This window comes from Podarcis bocagei (assembly GCF_964188305.1).
Source record: "Podarcis bocagei genome assembly, chromosome: 3".
NCBI lineage: Eukaryota > Metazoa > Chordata > Lepidosauria > Squamata > Lacertidae > Podarcis > Podarcis bocagei.
The window spans coordinates 60,949,643-60,966,237 of record NC_138127.1 but is presented as its reverse complement, the minus strand read 5'-3'; the positions used below and the strand labels follow the sequence as shown (position 1 = coordinate 60,966,237).

Genomic DNA, 16,595 nt, shown 5'->3' with positions numbered 1-16,595 from the left:
AATTCAAAGAAACCAAAACAGAGCAAGCCTAGTGATCCCGGCAACTCTTCCCAGCAAGTCTTGCCCCAGTGAGGAAGTTGCGAGGACTGAGTTCACTCCTCTCCAGGTTATTTCCCCAGCAATCTGAGACTGTGTCTGTGCACAATCAACTTCTGCTCTTTTGATTTCTCTGCGTGTTCTGGTAGACCAGGAGGGAGAGGTCGCAGCAGGAGGGGGAGACTCCCTGGATTCATCAGCAACCTCTACTCTCCCTCTTGACCACTCTCCCCTCTAGCCTCCACTTCAGAGTCAGTCGGAGCTGCTCTCTGCCACAGCTTCTAAACCCTGGGTTCACTAAACCTTGTCACCTCTTCTGCCACTGACACCTCCTCCTCCCAGTCTTCTCCTCCATCTGACCACACATTGTCTTCCCACCACCAATCCCCTGGCTCGGAACCTTCTTCCCTTGGGGGTTCCCTAGAGGGGTTCCCCGCACAACAACTCTGCATTCGGCCATTCCATGACAACTCATCTGTGCACTGCAGAAAAGGAGGAGAAAACAGACAGGTTCTTCTCTCTCAGCTGGGCTCCTGGGAAGGCCAGAATAAGAGAAAGACATACACGGCATCTGGCTTTGCCAGGAATCCCATGCAAAATTAAAATGGTAGCATAACCAGCTCAGTGAGCAGTTTACTGGTTTCCAAGTCTTGGTGTTTGACTGGCCTCTGGCATCAGCCATAGCTGTTTCTTCCTCTTTGCTGTCCTGCTACTGATCTATGCATGTTACTCAGAAGTAAGCCCCACTGTATTTAATGGAGATTGTCTGTCAGAAAAATGTGCGTAATATTGTAGCCTTAAAAGCATATTTTGGGGGTGGGAGGGGCAGGCTTCTGGGTGATATTGAACATTAAACTGGCATTGTACAATACATTTTCCCTGCAGTATTTTTGCTTCATAAGAAAAACTGGAGTCTTTACATCTTTTTAAATTGAAAACATCTTCATAAGTCTTTTAACTGCTGAAGACATTAATAAGGCCATTAAATGTAGCTTATCCCAATGAATTCTCTGTAGCTCGCCCAAATTAAATGTAACTACATTTCAAAATATTGACACAAGAGATATTGACTTCTTTTTTTTGGACAACAGAGGGAAGCCCACAGCAGGAAGCCATTTCCTTGCTTCCCTGAGATCCTGCTGTTTTTGTGAAGCTCCAAAGAATGCTCAGTATATGTGGAAACAGACCAAAACAACGAAGTTGAGCAATCTGAACTTTGTGTAGTTTCATAGGAATCTCAATAGCAGGATTTACGTTTTGCAGATATGTCATGAAGAACAGTTCCCTTGCTTTCTTTGGTAATGCAAAAGCCTGCATAAGTTCAAGGCTTTCCTGAGTAAACAAGTGTGTATCTTGGCACATAGTCTAGCTAAAAATACTATCTTGTTAAAAGACTATATCCCCCTGCAGCTTGGTTCAATATACATATGTAAAGTACATCAGATTGCAAAATTCCCCACCATCAACTCTGGAAAGAGCTTTCTTTCCCAAGTGTAACGCTTTTTAGAGTTGAAGAGGGGGGGGTATAAATACCTGTAAGTGAATGTAAAACATCTGTCATGGATGCTTTAGTTGAGATTCCTGCATTGCAGGGGGTTGGACTAGATGACCCTTGGGGGGGACCCCTTCCAACTCTACAATTCTATGATTAAATCCCGCAATGTCCTTTGGCTATCCAGAAAACTTAGCCAGATTGGGTCCAAACCCAGTCTTGCAACAACATGCAGATTCCCTGTGAAGGGGCATTTATCTTAGAATGTGTAAATAAGGCGTATGCTGCTGTTGGAGTGCAGGAAGCAGTTGCAGTGGGTGGGAGGGAGGAAGTATGCAGAAATGTGGACTGCTATCCAGCAAGGCTCACCTATCAGGCAAAATAGCAAGGGTGGTGGGGAGATTCATCACATGGGTTGACATGTGGTTGGAATGGGCCAAATGCAGCAGATAGGCTATTGGTCTATGCAGCAATCTTCCCAATTGGCTCAGCTATGCGTGCATATGAAGGGACACAGGTGGTGCTGTGGGTTAAACCACAGAGCCTAGGACTTGCCGATCAGAAGGTCAGCGGTTCGAATCCCTGCAATAGGGTGAGCTCCCGTTGCTCGGTCCCAGCTCCTGCCAACCTAGCAGTTCGAAAGCACGTCAAAGTGCAAGTAGATAAATAGGTACCGCTCTGGCGGGAAGGTAAACGGTGTTTCCGTGCGCTGCTCTGGTTCGCCAGAAGCGGCTTAGTCATGCTGGCCACATGACCCGGAAGCTGTACGCTGGCTCCCTTGACCAATAAAGCGAGATGAGTGCCGCAGCCCTGAATCGGTCACAACTGGACCTAATAGTCAGGGGTCCCTTTACCTTTAATGCGTGCATATTCCTTGCTTCCCAACAAGCAGCAAAGCCGCTTGAGGTTGTTACCATCAGTATGTGTCTACAGCTGCTATTGCACCTCTCTGGTTACTTGACAAATATTCTCTCCCTGAATAGAGCTTCAGGCTTTGTCCCAGGTAGACTGTGCACTGCTCTGGAAGCTACATAAGTGCGTTGTTGCTTGGGCTCAACTTCCTTGCTGTGTGAATTGTGCTCCAAAACAATGCTTGTGTGAAGCACGAAGGAGATTCAGACCACTGTCTGCAGGTAGCCCTGGGGACATGTTGCTACCCGTTACTGATGGATTGGGGACACTGTGGTGTCTGCAATTCAAGAATCTGTACTAGGGCTGTGCCCTCATTACAAATTCACTGGTTGCATCCATATGTGGGCACTGTCACCAACAAAGGCCCTACTTGGTGGTAATTGCAGGGTCACTAGTTACCGGTAAACTAGCTATTCAAGTGCCAGTGTGGTGTAGTGGTTAAGAGCGGTAGTCACGTAATCTGGGAAACCGGGTTCGTGTCTCCGCTCCTCCACATGCAGCTGCTGGGTGACCTTGGGCCAGTCACATTTCTCTGAAGTCTCTCAGCCCCACTCACCTCACAGAGTGTTTGTTGTGGGGGAGGAAGGGAAAGGAGAATGTTAGCCGCTTTGAGACTCCTGAAGGGGAGTGAAAGGCGGGATATCAAATCCAAACTCCTCTTCTTCTTCTTCATGCTGTTATATATTTTGTGTACATGGTGGAAAGCCAAAGCCAAGCAAATTCCACCACCTTTACACATAGTAAGAATTTATAAGTTACAGCCAGATTAAAATAGCTACACTTAAGTCCCATTGCAACTGACTTATTCTGTATCTAGTCTCACAGGTGACCATCCTGGTATGGTTGTACCTTGGTTCTCAAACAGAATGCGTTCTGGGAGTCCATTTGACTCCCGGAACCATTCGAAAACCAAAGTGCGGCTTCCGATTGGCTTCAGGAGCGTCTTGCAGCCAGTCAGAAGCTGCGGAAGCCACACTGGACATTTGACTTAAGAAAATCGTTCAAAAACTGGAATACTCACTTCTGAGTTTTGTGCAAAACCTGACAACATGACTGAGGTGGCAGTTTGTGTTTTATTTGTGAAGGAAGCAGGCTTGGCTGTACTTAGATAATTTTACTTATTTACATACACACACCATGTTTGGTATAAAGTTTAATAAATTACAGGTCAAGCTTGAGTTTTCTGTTACAATAGTATAAAAAAACAAAGCTGCATAGAATAACCTACAAATAATTTGTACACATCCTTTGGATTTATAAGATACAAAGTTCACAGCTCTCTTCCAAGCATTAAGGAGTATAAAATACTGCTGTTGGTCTCAGTTTGTGTGAAATTTATATTACTATTCACTGAATAAGCAATCTAATTACACTTATATAAGCTCACAAAAAGGAAGACCCATTTGCTTTCACTGTATTTGTGTAAAAATATACCAAGTGTTACAAAACTTTAAATTGATTGGATTAAAATAGCTAAAACTTATGTGAGTGAAAGAGTGAACTGATCACTGGGGAAAGAGAGTAGGATTCCTAACATTTGTAAACTTTGGAATGGAAAAGAATATGGTAAGAGGCTTTCAGAAGTGTAGCTGAGATTTTTAAAAGTCTATCTAATACAGTACTGGAGAAGGTACATGTTGGTCCTCAATGCTCTGAGTTTTTAACAAGATTTTCTATAAAAAGTCAAATCATCAGTTCAAAGACTATTCAAATGTTTACAAATTACATATATAATTATTACTAATAATGTTTTACATGTCAGAACACTCCAGGTGTCATTTCTTCCTTGCATGATCCCAAGCCACAGTTAATAGAAAGTTATTTTCCAACATGTGCAAACTGGAAAGACCCAGTTCACAAATTATACTGACATGGCCTGTCAAACATGCTTGAGGACGCCTTAAAATTTGTCGCACATGGCTTTCCTTAAAGGAGGATTCACACAATGTGTAACTCAGGTTGACAGCATGCCAGAAATAAATGGGCTGCAAAGTAGCTGAGCGTCTTTTCTTCAGCACAAGGCAGGAATGCACTTTAAGTTCCAATTAGACGCCGATGATCTCAGCTCTACTCCAGGGAACGGCTGTGTTCTTAGAAATATTCCTCCTCTTCATCAAAAAAGCCATTTTCCAGAGCATATGCACAGTCTGCACTTGATACAGCTTGGCAGGCACCTTTATATTCTTGAATTGACTCATAAAGGGAGTATAGTTGACATAATAATGACATATCTAGCTGCCGGAGACCAACCTTGTAGAAGAGAACACACACACATATTAGTATTTATGGCTTAATTTTACTTCTAAAATGCTGGTGCTTGCACATTTTGCTCCCCACAATGACTTCACTCAGAAGATCAGTGTTGTACCTGACAATTACACAATATGAGCAGGATAATTAAATTACGTGGGAGATTCCACCCTGCCGAAGTAAGGAAGAAACAGCTGTGGGGGAAGCTGGAGTATGCAGGAAGCAGCGTGGCAAAACATTCCTGATGCTTAAGTCATGTTACCGTGCCCTCTTTAATAGCAGAGGATCTGTGTAACCATAGGCTGATGCTGCAGTAAGAAGAAACCAGATGTGATTAGCACAGACCTGTGTCAGAAGTGGCTCACTGCCAATTTCTTATAAAGTGGGGAAATAAATGTAGTTTAAGGTGCACCTTGGGCTGGTGGGAGAAGGGGGACTGAAACTCCCTCCTTTTTGTTTTTTACTCCCCTGGGGGAAGGTTCTAGTCAGTGTGTCCCTATGGGAGAGAAGCAACTTCATGGGAACGAAAGCATGAATTGAGGAAACATTCAGTGTTCTCTCCCTCCTCCCTCGATATGCTTTGAATTCTACTTCATAGGAAATCAACAGAACCCAATTCTGACAAACTGGTGCAGGGATGACTGCTGTATCAGGTCCAGCTCCACACTTTTATTTGATTGGTTGGCAGGGGGCGGTTGTCTCTAGCCCTTGTAGAATGAAAATGATGAAGCAAAGTGTGTAGGTACCATTCAAAGCAATCGCTTTGTGAGATATGATACTATTCCTGCCTTTCAGTGGTTACCCCCCCCCCCATGCATGAAGCAGAGCTCTGATTCACAAGTGCTCTTGAGAAATTAAGGGTCAATGGGAAAAGACTTCCACATTCATTTTGAAGCCATGTTGGGGTCTTTCTTCTCTAGTACTTGTATGACTCAACTGTTCTCCAGAGACTGTCTGCTTCATTCTGAGGGTGCCTGTTCATCTTCCTTGGTAAATAAGTGGTTGTTGCACAAAGAAAATAATTGAGAAATCCAGGATTTTAGCATAGCTGTGATTGGGCAACAACATGTCTACCCCAAAGCAAAAAGTACCAGCAAAGAAAAGAGTCCATTCTCTTTTGAACTCTAGTTTATTTTTCCCCTGAGTATGCAAACTTAAAAAAATCCTACCAATGCAAATATAAATACAACCCATCATTACTCTATCCATATTCCCTCAGGGGGAGGGTGTGGTGAGGTTGGGAAAGTGTGGGTTATAGCATCCTTGCAAAAAAGTTGTGTTGCTGTGCTGATATTGCTTGGATAGCGGGGAGGCGGAAGATAATACCGTATGACAACCCTGCAGTGTAGCTCAGTGTATTCTAGCCTCGTAAAAGTGTGTGCCTCTGTTTTTACAGAAATGAAGCTGGGGAGGTGTAGCAGCAACATGGAAGGTGATTGCTTTTCCACTCATGGGGGGAAGGAAACGGGGATTCTTGGGAGCAAGGTGCTGCACTTAATACACTTAAATGAATATATTCATGTCAAAGGATCAACTACTCCTTTTTGCTTAAAAAGAAGAAAAGATGGCTGTTTCACCTTGGCTGGTAATATTGTTGTAGTTTTTACTAGGTATAAATAAATAGCTGTAACATATGCTCTTAAAAGACACTCCTCCTTTAAAACAATGTACGGTAATCTTTACCCAAGAATAGACATCTGAACCAAAATAACTGTAAATTTAAAATCTCTTGTGACCCCCACTGCCAGCCGGCTGAAACACCATGTCTGGTCTTGTACTGAATGAGGTATTGCTAGCCTAAGATTAATTGATGACAGATATACAGTATCATAAGGGGTTTACAAATCATGGAACGTGAGTTCTTTGCATGGTTTAGGGTTAGCATTGAGGGAGAACTGAGCTTTTGTGCCTTTAACGGCTATGTGGCAAGCAGTAATTTAACAGGTTATGCCTTTCCTTATATAGAAATCCAGAACTTCCCCATCTCCATTCCTTACACCCCTCATATCTGTTCTGGGGGTTCCCAAAGCAAATTTGGGGAGTGTGGAGGGGGGAAAGAAATGGAGAAATATTTGCACTAATGGAAGCAGTCAGCTGGATACCACCCATTCTGTTGGACAGACATGTTATTCCTGTATGGCCCCCGATTTATCTTATGGTCCTCCACCCTACAAAAGAGAATGCAAATTTGCGTATGACACAAAACGTATGCAAATATATGCCCTCTTTTGCAAGTAAGGCAAAATCCATAATCCACATGGGCCCAGAAAATCCTGAGTGGGCGTGTCTGCCCCCTGAAGAACACTCAGTTTGATGCTTGCTTGCTGTAGCACTTGTGGAGGGCAGCCAGCTACTACAACAATTTCATCCTATTTACTCCCAGCTTTTCACACAAGCATTTTAAAAGAGAGCTCCATCAGAAGCTGGGTAGCTTAAAGTAAGGACAGGAATGAAGTACAAAGCCAGGTTGTTCTGAACGCTTAAAATTCTTGAATTAAATACAGAAACTGCCCAAGGTATAACAAGAGTCTTTGAGCATTTTACAGAACTTCTTTCAGGGCTTACTTCATCATATATTACCCGCCTCCTTCCTTCCTACACAGTAATGGAGAACTGAATGAATGTGGAAGACAAGAGTACTTTGTATTATCTGCACTATGCCATAAATGTTCTTTTTAATGTATTTAACTTTTTGGTCCATAGGACTTCTGTTTTTTAGCCATATGCAACTACCTTCAGCTTATACGGGCAGCTTTTCACAAGGACATTTAGGAAAATAATATGAATATAATCAAACACCTCACATCATTCATTCTTGCCTTTCACACAACTCATGCCAGGCTCCCCCCCCCCCCGGCCCCGAAGTAGAGAAAGAAAAATAGCATAGGCATTGCAGTGTCCAAGATCATAGCACATTATTTTATTCTGCCTTTCAAAAATGATATTACTACCAGAAATTAAGCTTGCTTTTCTCCCCTTAAGGTGGATCTAGTGATGACTTCTCATTTGCCCTTCAAAGCAAAACACTCACCTCCCACTAATGGGCAAAACTAACTTGCAAGGCTAGCCGTGTTACAGTTAAACTAGTTATTCATAAGGAAAACAGAAATGAATCATAGGTAAACAACAACTGCAGGTATTTGTGGGGGTGGCAAGATTAAGAATTATAAGTAAAAGTGGGTGAAGGATGAGCAAGACAAATATGCAGGCTAGGTATCATCAGAAAAGCAATGTAAACAATTGGGTTTATATCTCTTACCAGAACATACAATTTCATTTTCAATCCAAAAGATACAAGTAAGATTTATAGTGGAGGGTGTGATACCATCTAATTAGGGTTTGTTTGTTTTTTACCTTTGAGATATAATCTCAACATTAAATAGAAACCACACAGCCAGGCTCCAGATTCCATAAATACACCTTCTGACTAGCAATGGCATTAGTGAAGTCAGGAATATCTACAGTTTCAAATTGTAGTAGACAAACTTACAGTAATAAGCTATGCACCATGTACTGCAGATGAGAGGGGTGTCAAAATGCCAGTCGGTTTCTTTGCACTAGCTGATGATAAACAGTGGTGATGGGGATTGACACTGGCATAGCACCAGGCTTACGGGGTGCAATTCCACCAGCAGAGTGATAAAAAATGGGCAGTGTGTCAGGAGGAGGAACAACAGGTTTTCAAAGCTTCCCCAAGCTTGGCTGTGTGTAAATTAAAAACATTCCTACTGAAGCTAATGGAGAGCTAAAATCCACTGCCCCAGCTCCTCTTACTCTGTTTACACACCCACCACCTGGTATCTCCATTCCTCCTACCATGCAAAAGATCTCTTTTCTTTCTCACAAAGACACACTTTCCTCATCAGGGGCTGAATGGTTGCCAAGGGGAAGCCAAAGGTTCACCATGCAAAAGTGAGGCTGGGTGATATGCCAGGAATGCCCACCCTTCCTGTATGTTTTCCTGTCCAAAGGCTGATCTCTGGCCCATGTGCATGGTGCAAGGGCACCTGCAGGGATCCCAGTTATGGGATTTGGACTGGACGCACCAGAGTGGTTCACAGTGGTAAGGGCACTCTAGTATGTGTTTGCAGCGCTGCATCTTATCTGTGTGGTTGGGCAAGGTGATGTTGATGTTTCACCATCACCACACATAATTTCTTCCTTGTGTAGCGAAGCTGAGGGTGTCATCAGTATGCAACATTGTGATTGGTGGGCACTGTCATGAATGCAAAGAGGACATGTGTAAGAGAAGGTGTCTGACTCTAATACTCTGTATTTTAAAGTGATACTTTGCTGTTTTTTGAACGGAGTTTACAGGATCCTAACATACAGTGTGCCATACGTACACCACATATGGCCCAAGCTAGACAATGCTATGATGCTTTCATGTTCTGTTTCCAAGGACCATGTGCAGATTGATAGCAGTATCCCACAAATACTGCAAAGAGAAAATACCTTTTAATCACATCTTAAAATAGCCAGATTTAGAGTGATCACATGCTGTGCGTATTCATGAGCTGACATCCTAATTCTACGAAAACTTGTCAACCATTGCAACTTCCTTCCTACAGCAGGAAAAAAGATAGCTCCAGATTACTTAATCGGGGTGTGCCAGACAGGCATAGATCTCTGCTGCCTTTGGAAGTTTCATGTTACCGATCCAAAGGAAAAGTTTTGCATACCTAATAATTCAGTCATGTTTCACTAAGAGCAATGTTGCTTGTTTAACCTGAAGCTTTTGTCTCATGAAAGGCATATGTGTACCACTTAAAATGGGAAAACCTTTTAGATTGCGGGTTTTGCAAAAGCTTTTCTGGGACAATGAAAGGATTCATTCTTAACTTGCTTTATAGGTTTATAAGACAAAAAGCCATGCTTGATATTCAAAATGAATCTAGCCCATACTTTGTTTGCTTACATGATCTGCTAGTGTAACAATATTTGAAGCACTTCAGTTTTTAGTCGCATTTAAAAACCAATGTGAATCTGCTGCTGTAAGCAATCTGGTGCACAGCCCAAGTACCAATCTTGTGCAAAGTAAAAGCCCATTAAGCCAATTAACCTACATTTCAGAAGACAAGTCAAAGGTGGGAAAGAAGCAGCCTGCTTACTAGAAGTCACATTCCAGTTTCTGAAACAGAACAAAACACTTCTGATCCAAATAGTGAATATAAAGAACAGGTGTGTGCTTGTACAATATGCAACTATGACTAGAGCGCAGAATGAAAAATTAGTTCTAACTAAAAGAATTTGTAGAGGAACTGAAAGAATGAACAAGATCATTTTTAGAGGAAATAGCTTTTAAGTACGGTACTTTATTTTAGAAGGAAACAAAGAGAAGGACAGAATGAGAAAAGAGTTTTAAAAGGGAAAATAGTGACATACTTCAGATGCTATCAAGGTGGGGTTTTTTTTGGTTTGCCAATCTTTCGATTTGAGTTTCTTTTTCTTTTTCTCTCTCACATGAGGAATGTTTCAGTCGCAATCCCTAGATAGGACTTGCATCCATTAACTGCAACTTGGGTAACCATCACAGGCTTAGGCCCAAAGAATTGCACAACTAGCTCTATGCATCCTTTGGGTTTGTCATTCTAGAATGGCAGGCCCCCCACCCCCCTTTACCTCCTGGCAATTCTCCATTTGAACTCCTCAGTTTCACAACTGTTCAAAGGATAAATAAATAAGTATAAAAATTCCACAGGGTCTGCCCAAGGTCTTCAGCACAGCTAAGGTAGCCATAGTGATTAATAAGCAAAACAGCTTCCAGTTTCCACCTTTATCGCTTTTAAATCTATCTAAAAATAGATTTTATATCTTTATCCCTAAAAAATGTGTATATACGGCCTTTTGGACCAAAGAGGGAGCCCCAAATGCAATTTACAAGAATTAAAAACTCTACAACTAAAAACAGTATTAAAGTAAGAAGAAGAGAGCAAAAAAACGAGTCTGCAACAGGTAAACACTAAGGTCTTGGTGGAAAAGTGTCTTACTGCACATTCCTAACCATATCTCCCCAGAATTGAATGGTGCTTACTGATGGGCATAGTCAGGATTTGGGGGGGGGGGCAGGCCTTTCGTGGGGGGGGGGAGAACCTCCGTTTTTGTTGTTTATTGGGGGCAGCTGACCCCTCCCCCAGTGCTTTTTTTCTTAAAAAAAATGTTTAGGGGTACTGTACTCTCATTTTCCTACTCATATTGAAAAACTGCCCCTCAATGAGGCCAAACAGATTCACAAAATGTTTAGGGGTATGCGTACCCCCAGAAAAAAGCACTGGCCACACCCATGTGCTTACTCACTGGCAAGGGCTTAGGACTTGCCCCCTCAGCTGCCCACCTAAAAGAGGCCAATCTCACTTCCTTTTGGGAAGCAGATCCAGCAACTGGGGTGCTGACACCTCTTGCTATCGCAGTAGAGAAGAGCATTTGCCGTTTTTTGCGCAAGGAGCTGGGATGAAAACTCGAACCCTGCCTGCCACAAACAAAAGGTTTCCTTTCCACCGTGTGCATCGTACCGGCATGCGCGCGAGGGGAGCAGAAATCGCCAACAGCCTTCCGGCGCCGGAACTGAACTCTGCACGCGCTCAGAGGCGACGTTCTCGAGCCAGGCCCCGGGACTCAAAACTGAACAGTTTTAAAAAGGGGGTGGGGCGGAAGACTTGCACCAAGCACAAACACGCAAAAAAGAGAGCAAAAACTGGCGGGTGCTCACCATCTCTTTCCGCAGCAAGGCCAAAGCGGCGTCCAGGTTGGGAGGCTTGGGCGGCCGCGGGGATCCCCTTCCCCCTCCGCCGCCTCCGCTGCGGCTCAGCTCGTCCTGGATGCGGGACTTCTGCGCGTAGAGCCGCTCCAGGTCCCGCCAGCGCCCGCCTGCTCCGCCCGGGCCGACCCCGCTCGAAGAAGAATTCAACAAGCCGCTCAGGCTCTTGGGCAGGGGAGGCAACCCAGACCCGCCGCCGCCTCCGGGCAGCCCCGACCCACTCATGGCACCCGGCGGGGCAAGGCGGCCAGCCGGTCCCCTCAGCCCAGCTGAGCTAAGTCTGCCGCGAAAGAAAACAAGAGCCGCCTCCGCCTCCTTCTCTCGCAGAGAAAAGCTCTCTTCTGTTCGGCTCCGCTCGGGGCCCGCCTCCCTTCTGCCGGCCCCGCTAGGCCCGCCCTCGCAACAGGGACAGGCCCTGAAAGGGAGAAAGAGGCGGGCTCAGGGCGGGCCCGAGAAGGAGGGAAGAAGGCACAATAGACGCAAAATGGTACCCGAAACACTTCGGGGAGTGCGCGGCGGCGGCCGGGAGGGGCTCGCTTTCTTCAGCTAGTCATAAAGCGGAGGAGCAAGGAAGGGGGGTTAATCGGGGCTGCTGAGAAGGAATAGCCTAGCAAGAGAGTGCAGTTTACAAAAAGAAGGGGGGGGGAGGCAGTTTGGTCCAAGCAGTGGCGTAGCGTGGGTTGTCAGCACCCGGGGTAAGGCAAGTAATTTGCGCCCCCTAACCCGTGGATTTGCGTCCCCTAACCCTAACCCCCAGATGTTGCGGCCGGCGCCCCCTGCACCCCCCACGCTACGCCACTGGGTCCAAGGTAATTTAAGAGCTGTCGTAAATAAATAAGTAAGGCAGTGGTTCCAAACCTTTTTTGGCCATGCCCCACCTAAGCATCTCTGAAATCCTGTTTCCCTGCGACATATAATTCTTATTATTCAAAAAGTGAACTCCTATTCACGTGGAGTAAGGCTAAAATGCCATTAAATGTTAGTAGCTCATTCTCGAATTGCCCCCTCAAAAATCAAATTCCCCCCCCCCCGTGGGGCGTGTGCCCCACGTTGGGAACCACGGGTCTGAGGTAAATTAAGAGCTGTGAGGGCGGGGAATGTGAATGTCAAACGTTTTCTTAATATTATTTGTTACTTTCAACAAGGTGGCTCACGTGTTGTTTTTTATTGCTTTTATAAAAAAAACCCCACGGTAAGGAGAAAATAAAATATAGGCCAGGCAGGGCTGAAGTAAAAGATGAGGGAAAGAGGTGTTTTTTTAAAAAAAAAATCTAAGGCAACCGTCGCACCCTCAAGTTAATTTGGACTAGAAACACTCATCTGATCCAGCTACATCTCCAGGGCACCAGGTTGGGGAAGATTACCGGTAATCTCTAAGGCAGTGTTTCCCAACCGGTGTTCCGCGGCACACTAGTGTGCCGTGAGACATCGGCTGGTGTGCCGTGGGAGGGAGGCGGGCGAGTCGGGCGGTGAGAGGCGGCGGCGGCGAGGATCCGCGTCGAGCCGGGGGCGGCTCCGCGGTGGTGGTGCCGAGCGGCGGGGCAGCGCGTGCAAATGGAGGAGCGCGAGACAGCGGAGGAGGAGGAGGCCGGCATGTCCGGGCAGCAGCAGCAACAGCAGCAGCAGCAACTCCCGCCGCCGCCCCCTCCTCCGCCCGCTATCGCCGCCACCACCACAACAGCCGCCGCCGCCTCAGCTGCCGCCGTCCCTCAGTCCCTCGCTCTGCTGCCTCCCCACCCCCACCCCCAAAGCTTGGAGGTTCCCCGGCAAGGGGGAGGGAAAAAAAGTGAAAACTTTCACTTTCGTGCGTCCCTCCCGGCGTGGCGCTGCGCGCTGACGTCACGGGGCAGTAATGGTGGTGTGCCGCGAGATTTTTTTTGATTAAACAGGTGTGCCGTTGCCCAAAAAAGGTGGGGAAACACTGCTCTAAGGTGTTATCCTGCGCAGGGATAGCAGCTCTTTCTCTTCAGTGGAGGGGCATGCAACACTGATTAAAAATTTCTTCAGTTGGGCATATCTGAGGTAAATCAAAAGGGGATTGAGGTGGGGAGGAAAATAAATTAGATGTAATGGTACCAAAAACACATGAAGGTGATAAGTGAGTAGCTACTTTCCTTTAGCAAGGATTCCTTTAGAAGTTGGGATTGTGGGAGTGGGGGAAGAAATAAAATAAAACGGGTGTTGCCTGTGTGCATATGGGTGATGTTATATATGCATTATGCCTTGAGTATTGATGTGTGAATAAATAAACAATACATTAACAACTAATATAAATAAGCAAACAAAGCAAACAAAGAATACTAAATAAATGAATGAATGGTGCTGGGGAAAGGGGGATTATTCCAAGTTGATTATTCCATTAGAAGGGAGTGTTTGAAGCAGGGCATGATGTGGGTAAGAAATTAAAGTATGTTGCCTTTGACAAAGCAACATGCAATGCTCCAACTAAAATTGTAGAAGAGAAGCAATTACATCTGCTTCAGGGATATAAAAGGGCAAGTGTGACTCTGAATCCTTTTATGCACATTTAGCGTTCAGTTGTAAGTATGTGAAGCAGGACCCAACTTTCTTTTCTTTTAAAGATACCATGTTGCATCATCTTTCTACCATGTGGACACTGTCACATTTGCTGACTAATCCCACAATTAGGATGTGAGAAACTTCCTGGTAAATTAGACTGAGCCATGCCATTGTTTTACTAGCCAAGGACTGCCTAATTTGGCAGCAGCTGTCCAAAGAAAGGCAAGTGAAAATATCTCTATACTGTATTATTTAAAGTAGTTGAATGTGGTACCATGTCATCCAAGTTTAAATTGTTTACGTTTGGCCCTGCTTTGCTACTTGAGATCCCCCAGCCTGTTTGAAAGCAGCAAATTACTAAACATGGGAAACTTTTCTAAAATAAAAAGTTATTAAGAAAAGATCTAAACAGAAAATGAAAGGGAGCTAGTAAATCTTTATGAAGGCTTTCCACTATTTTGGCATCACCACTGAAAAAGCTTTTTAAATTGTTAGCTGAAATTGTTTTTAATTTGCTGCGTTGCTTTAAAATCTGTATTTACTCATTTTTTAATTTTAAATGTAAACTGTAATATAAAATTCAAAAATACATTTTACTTTATCTTACAACAAATAATTTGGATTAGGTCACTGAAAGCAATCCCAGAGACAACAGTGTCAATGTTCAGTCACAGGAAACAAAGGAAACAGGATTTCAATGACACATTTGGAGCCCAGATGTTTTGGCGTATGAAATAGATAAAAGTTCAGGAAACTGTTTTCTAGGCTGAGTAAAATATGCATGCAGCAGCATAGTACTTTCATAACTGGGCATTTCAGTGTACCTAAATGAGCAGCTAGATTGAATGGATATTGTGAAAGAAAATGGAAAGAATATGCAAGATAATAGAAAAAAGTGAAGATGAAGCCAAGTTTGTTGTTTGATGTTTGTGTCTCATCCCAAGGTGAGATATGTTAGCAATTTCCTCAGATTTTCTGGAGGCAAAATGCTTCATGCAAACCATTTCCAAATAGTTCCTTCCCTGTGCCACCACTATTGTAAGCATGACTCTAGCCTATTTTATCTATTCCATCTTTAACAATATCCATCAATGCTACATCTGCATTGACAGAGTGCCCCACCATTATATCTGAGGCTTTGTGCAGCTGTATCTGTCATCTAGTGTTGTTCAGGCATAGTGGGGCTTCCAATATATCACATTGCCTCTCATCTAGTGTAACAAGTATAGGACTGCATCCATAGTGCATCAAATGAGCATGTGGATTGGCTGTTAATATTAACTGATATAAATACATTTGTATTACCATTTTTGGTCCAAGACATAACCTTGATGCAACCTATGCAATTCTATGTGTTGTGTTCATTCCTACAACTCAGACGTAGTTGTTACAACTGCTTCAGAGCAGAAAAATAACAACTGCCCACAGAGCAACTGAGTTCTCCCATTCCCTTCAGAGCTTTAAACTAAATCCTGAGAGGGATGGAGTCGATATTACAGATGACGGGGAAGCACCTGATACTGGGGATAATAGCTTCATTGATGCACAGGAAACTGAGGCAGTGCTACAGAAACCTGATACCTGGCAAGAAACTACAAGAAGGAAACAGCTGGAGGGAATGACTCATGGTTTTAGTTGTCTCTACCAATGTACAGAGTATGGGAAACAAGCAGGACAAATTTGAGCTCTCAATACAGTATGGCAAATATGACCTAATAGCCATTACTGGAATGTAGAAATGGTATGGTATATATCAGAACAAACAGACCAAACAGGAAGGGAGGAGGAGTAGCATTATATGTAAAGGATGTGCACACTTGTGAAGAGATCCACGACTTGGAGCATGGAAGGCAGATTGTGGGTGTGTAGGATTTGTAGGAGAAGGAAACAACACTAGCCTTACTGTGGGTGTCTGATATAAACCTCCAAGCCAGACTGAAGCCTTCCTGGAGCAGATTACCTAACATTCAAAAAGGAGAGATATAGTAGTTTGGGAGACTTCAACTACCCCATATCTGTTGGAACACAAACTATGTCAAGAATTCCTCCATTGCCTCACTGACAATTTCATTTCCCAAAAGGTGGAAGAAGTGACAAGGGAATAATCTATCTTGGACCCGGTTCTCACCAACGGGAGAACTAATTGATAAAGTGGAAGTACTAGGAATCTTGGGATGAAGTAATCATGTGCTACTGCGTTTCATTATACAAGGGCAGGGGAAAGCTGAGTGCAGTCAGACATTGTCATGGACTGGCTGGATGCAGAGAAGTAATGGGAGGCACTAGCTGGGGAACTCCCAAGGGAACCTCCAGGCAAAGAAAGCTCAGAGCCAGGGGATTGGTGGTTGGACAACAATGAGAAGAGAAGACTGGGAGGAGGAGGTGTCAGAAGCTGAAGAGGTAACAGGGTTTAGTGAACAGGAGGAGGCTCTGGCAGAGTGCAGTTGTGACTTCTAATGTAGAAGCAAAGGGGAGGTCAAAAGGCTGACTGGAGGCAGGCTGCTGAATAAGCCAGAGTATCTCCCCTTCCTGCTGTGACTAACCCCCCCCCCCCCCGGTCTCCCAAAACACACAGAGAAATGAAGAGGGCAAAGCAAAGAGAGGCAAGATGCCAGAGCCTTAGGCTGC

At 44.3% G+C, this 16,595-nt stretch overlaps 1 protein-coding gene and 1 long non-coding RNA gene across 2 annotated transcripts; one reads left to right on the top strand and one right to left on the bottom strand.

The window, feature by feature from the left end:
• Positions 1–3,580: 3,580 nt before the first annotated feature.
• FAM89A (family with sequence similarity 89 member A) lies at positions 3,581–12,067 on the bottom strand. Its single transcript, XM_081186949.1, has 2 exons — positions 11,400–12,067; positions 3,581–4,690 (listed from the first exon to the last, which is right to left on the bottom strand). The coding sequence occupies exons 1-2, from the start codon at positions 11,670–11,672 to the stop codon at positions 4,532–4,534; spliced, it is 432 nt and encodes a 143-aa protein (XP_081043075.1). The 5' UTR covers positions 11,673–12,067; the 3' UTR covers positions 3,581–4,531.
• Positions 12,068–12,477: 410 nt separating this feature from the next.
• LOC308583176 lies at positions 12,478–14,461 on the top strand. The gene is made up of 3 exons (XR_014006108.1): positions 12,478–12,825; positions 13,379–13,469; positions 14,030–14,461. It is a non-coding gene; the product is annotated as an uncharacterized lncRNA (long non-coding RNA).
• Positions 14,462–16,595: the final 2,134 nt, after the last annotated feature.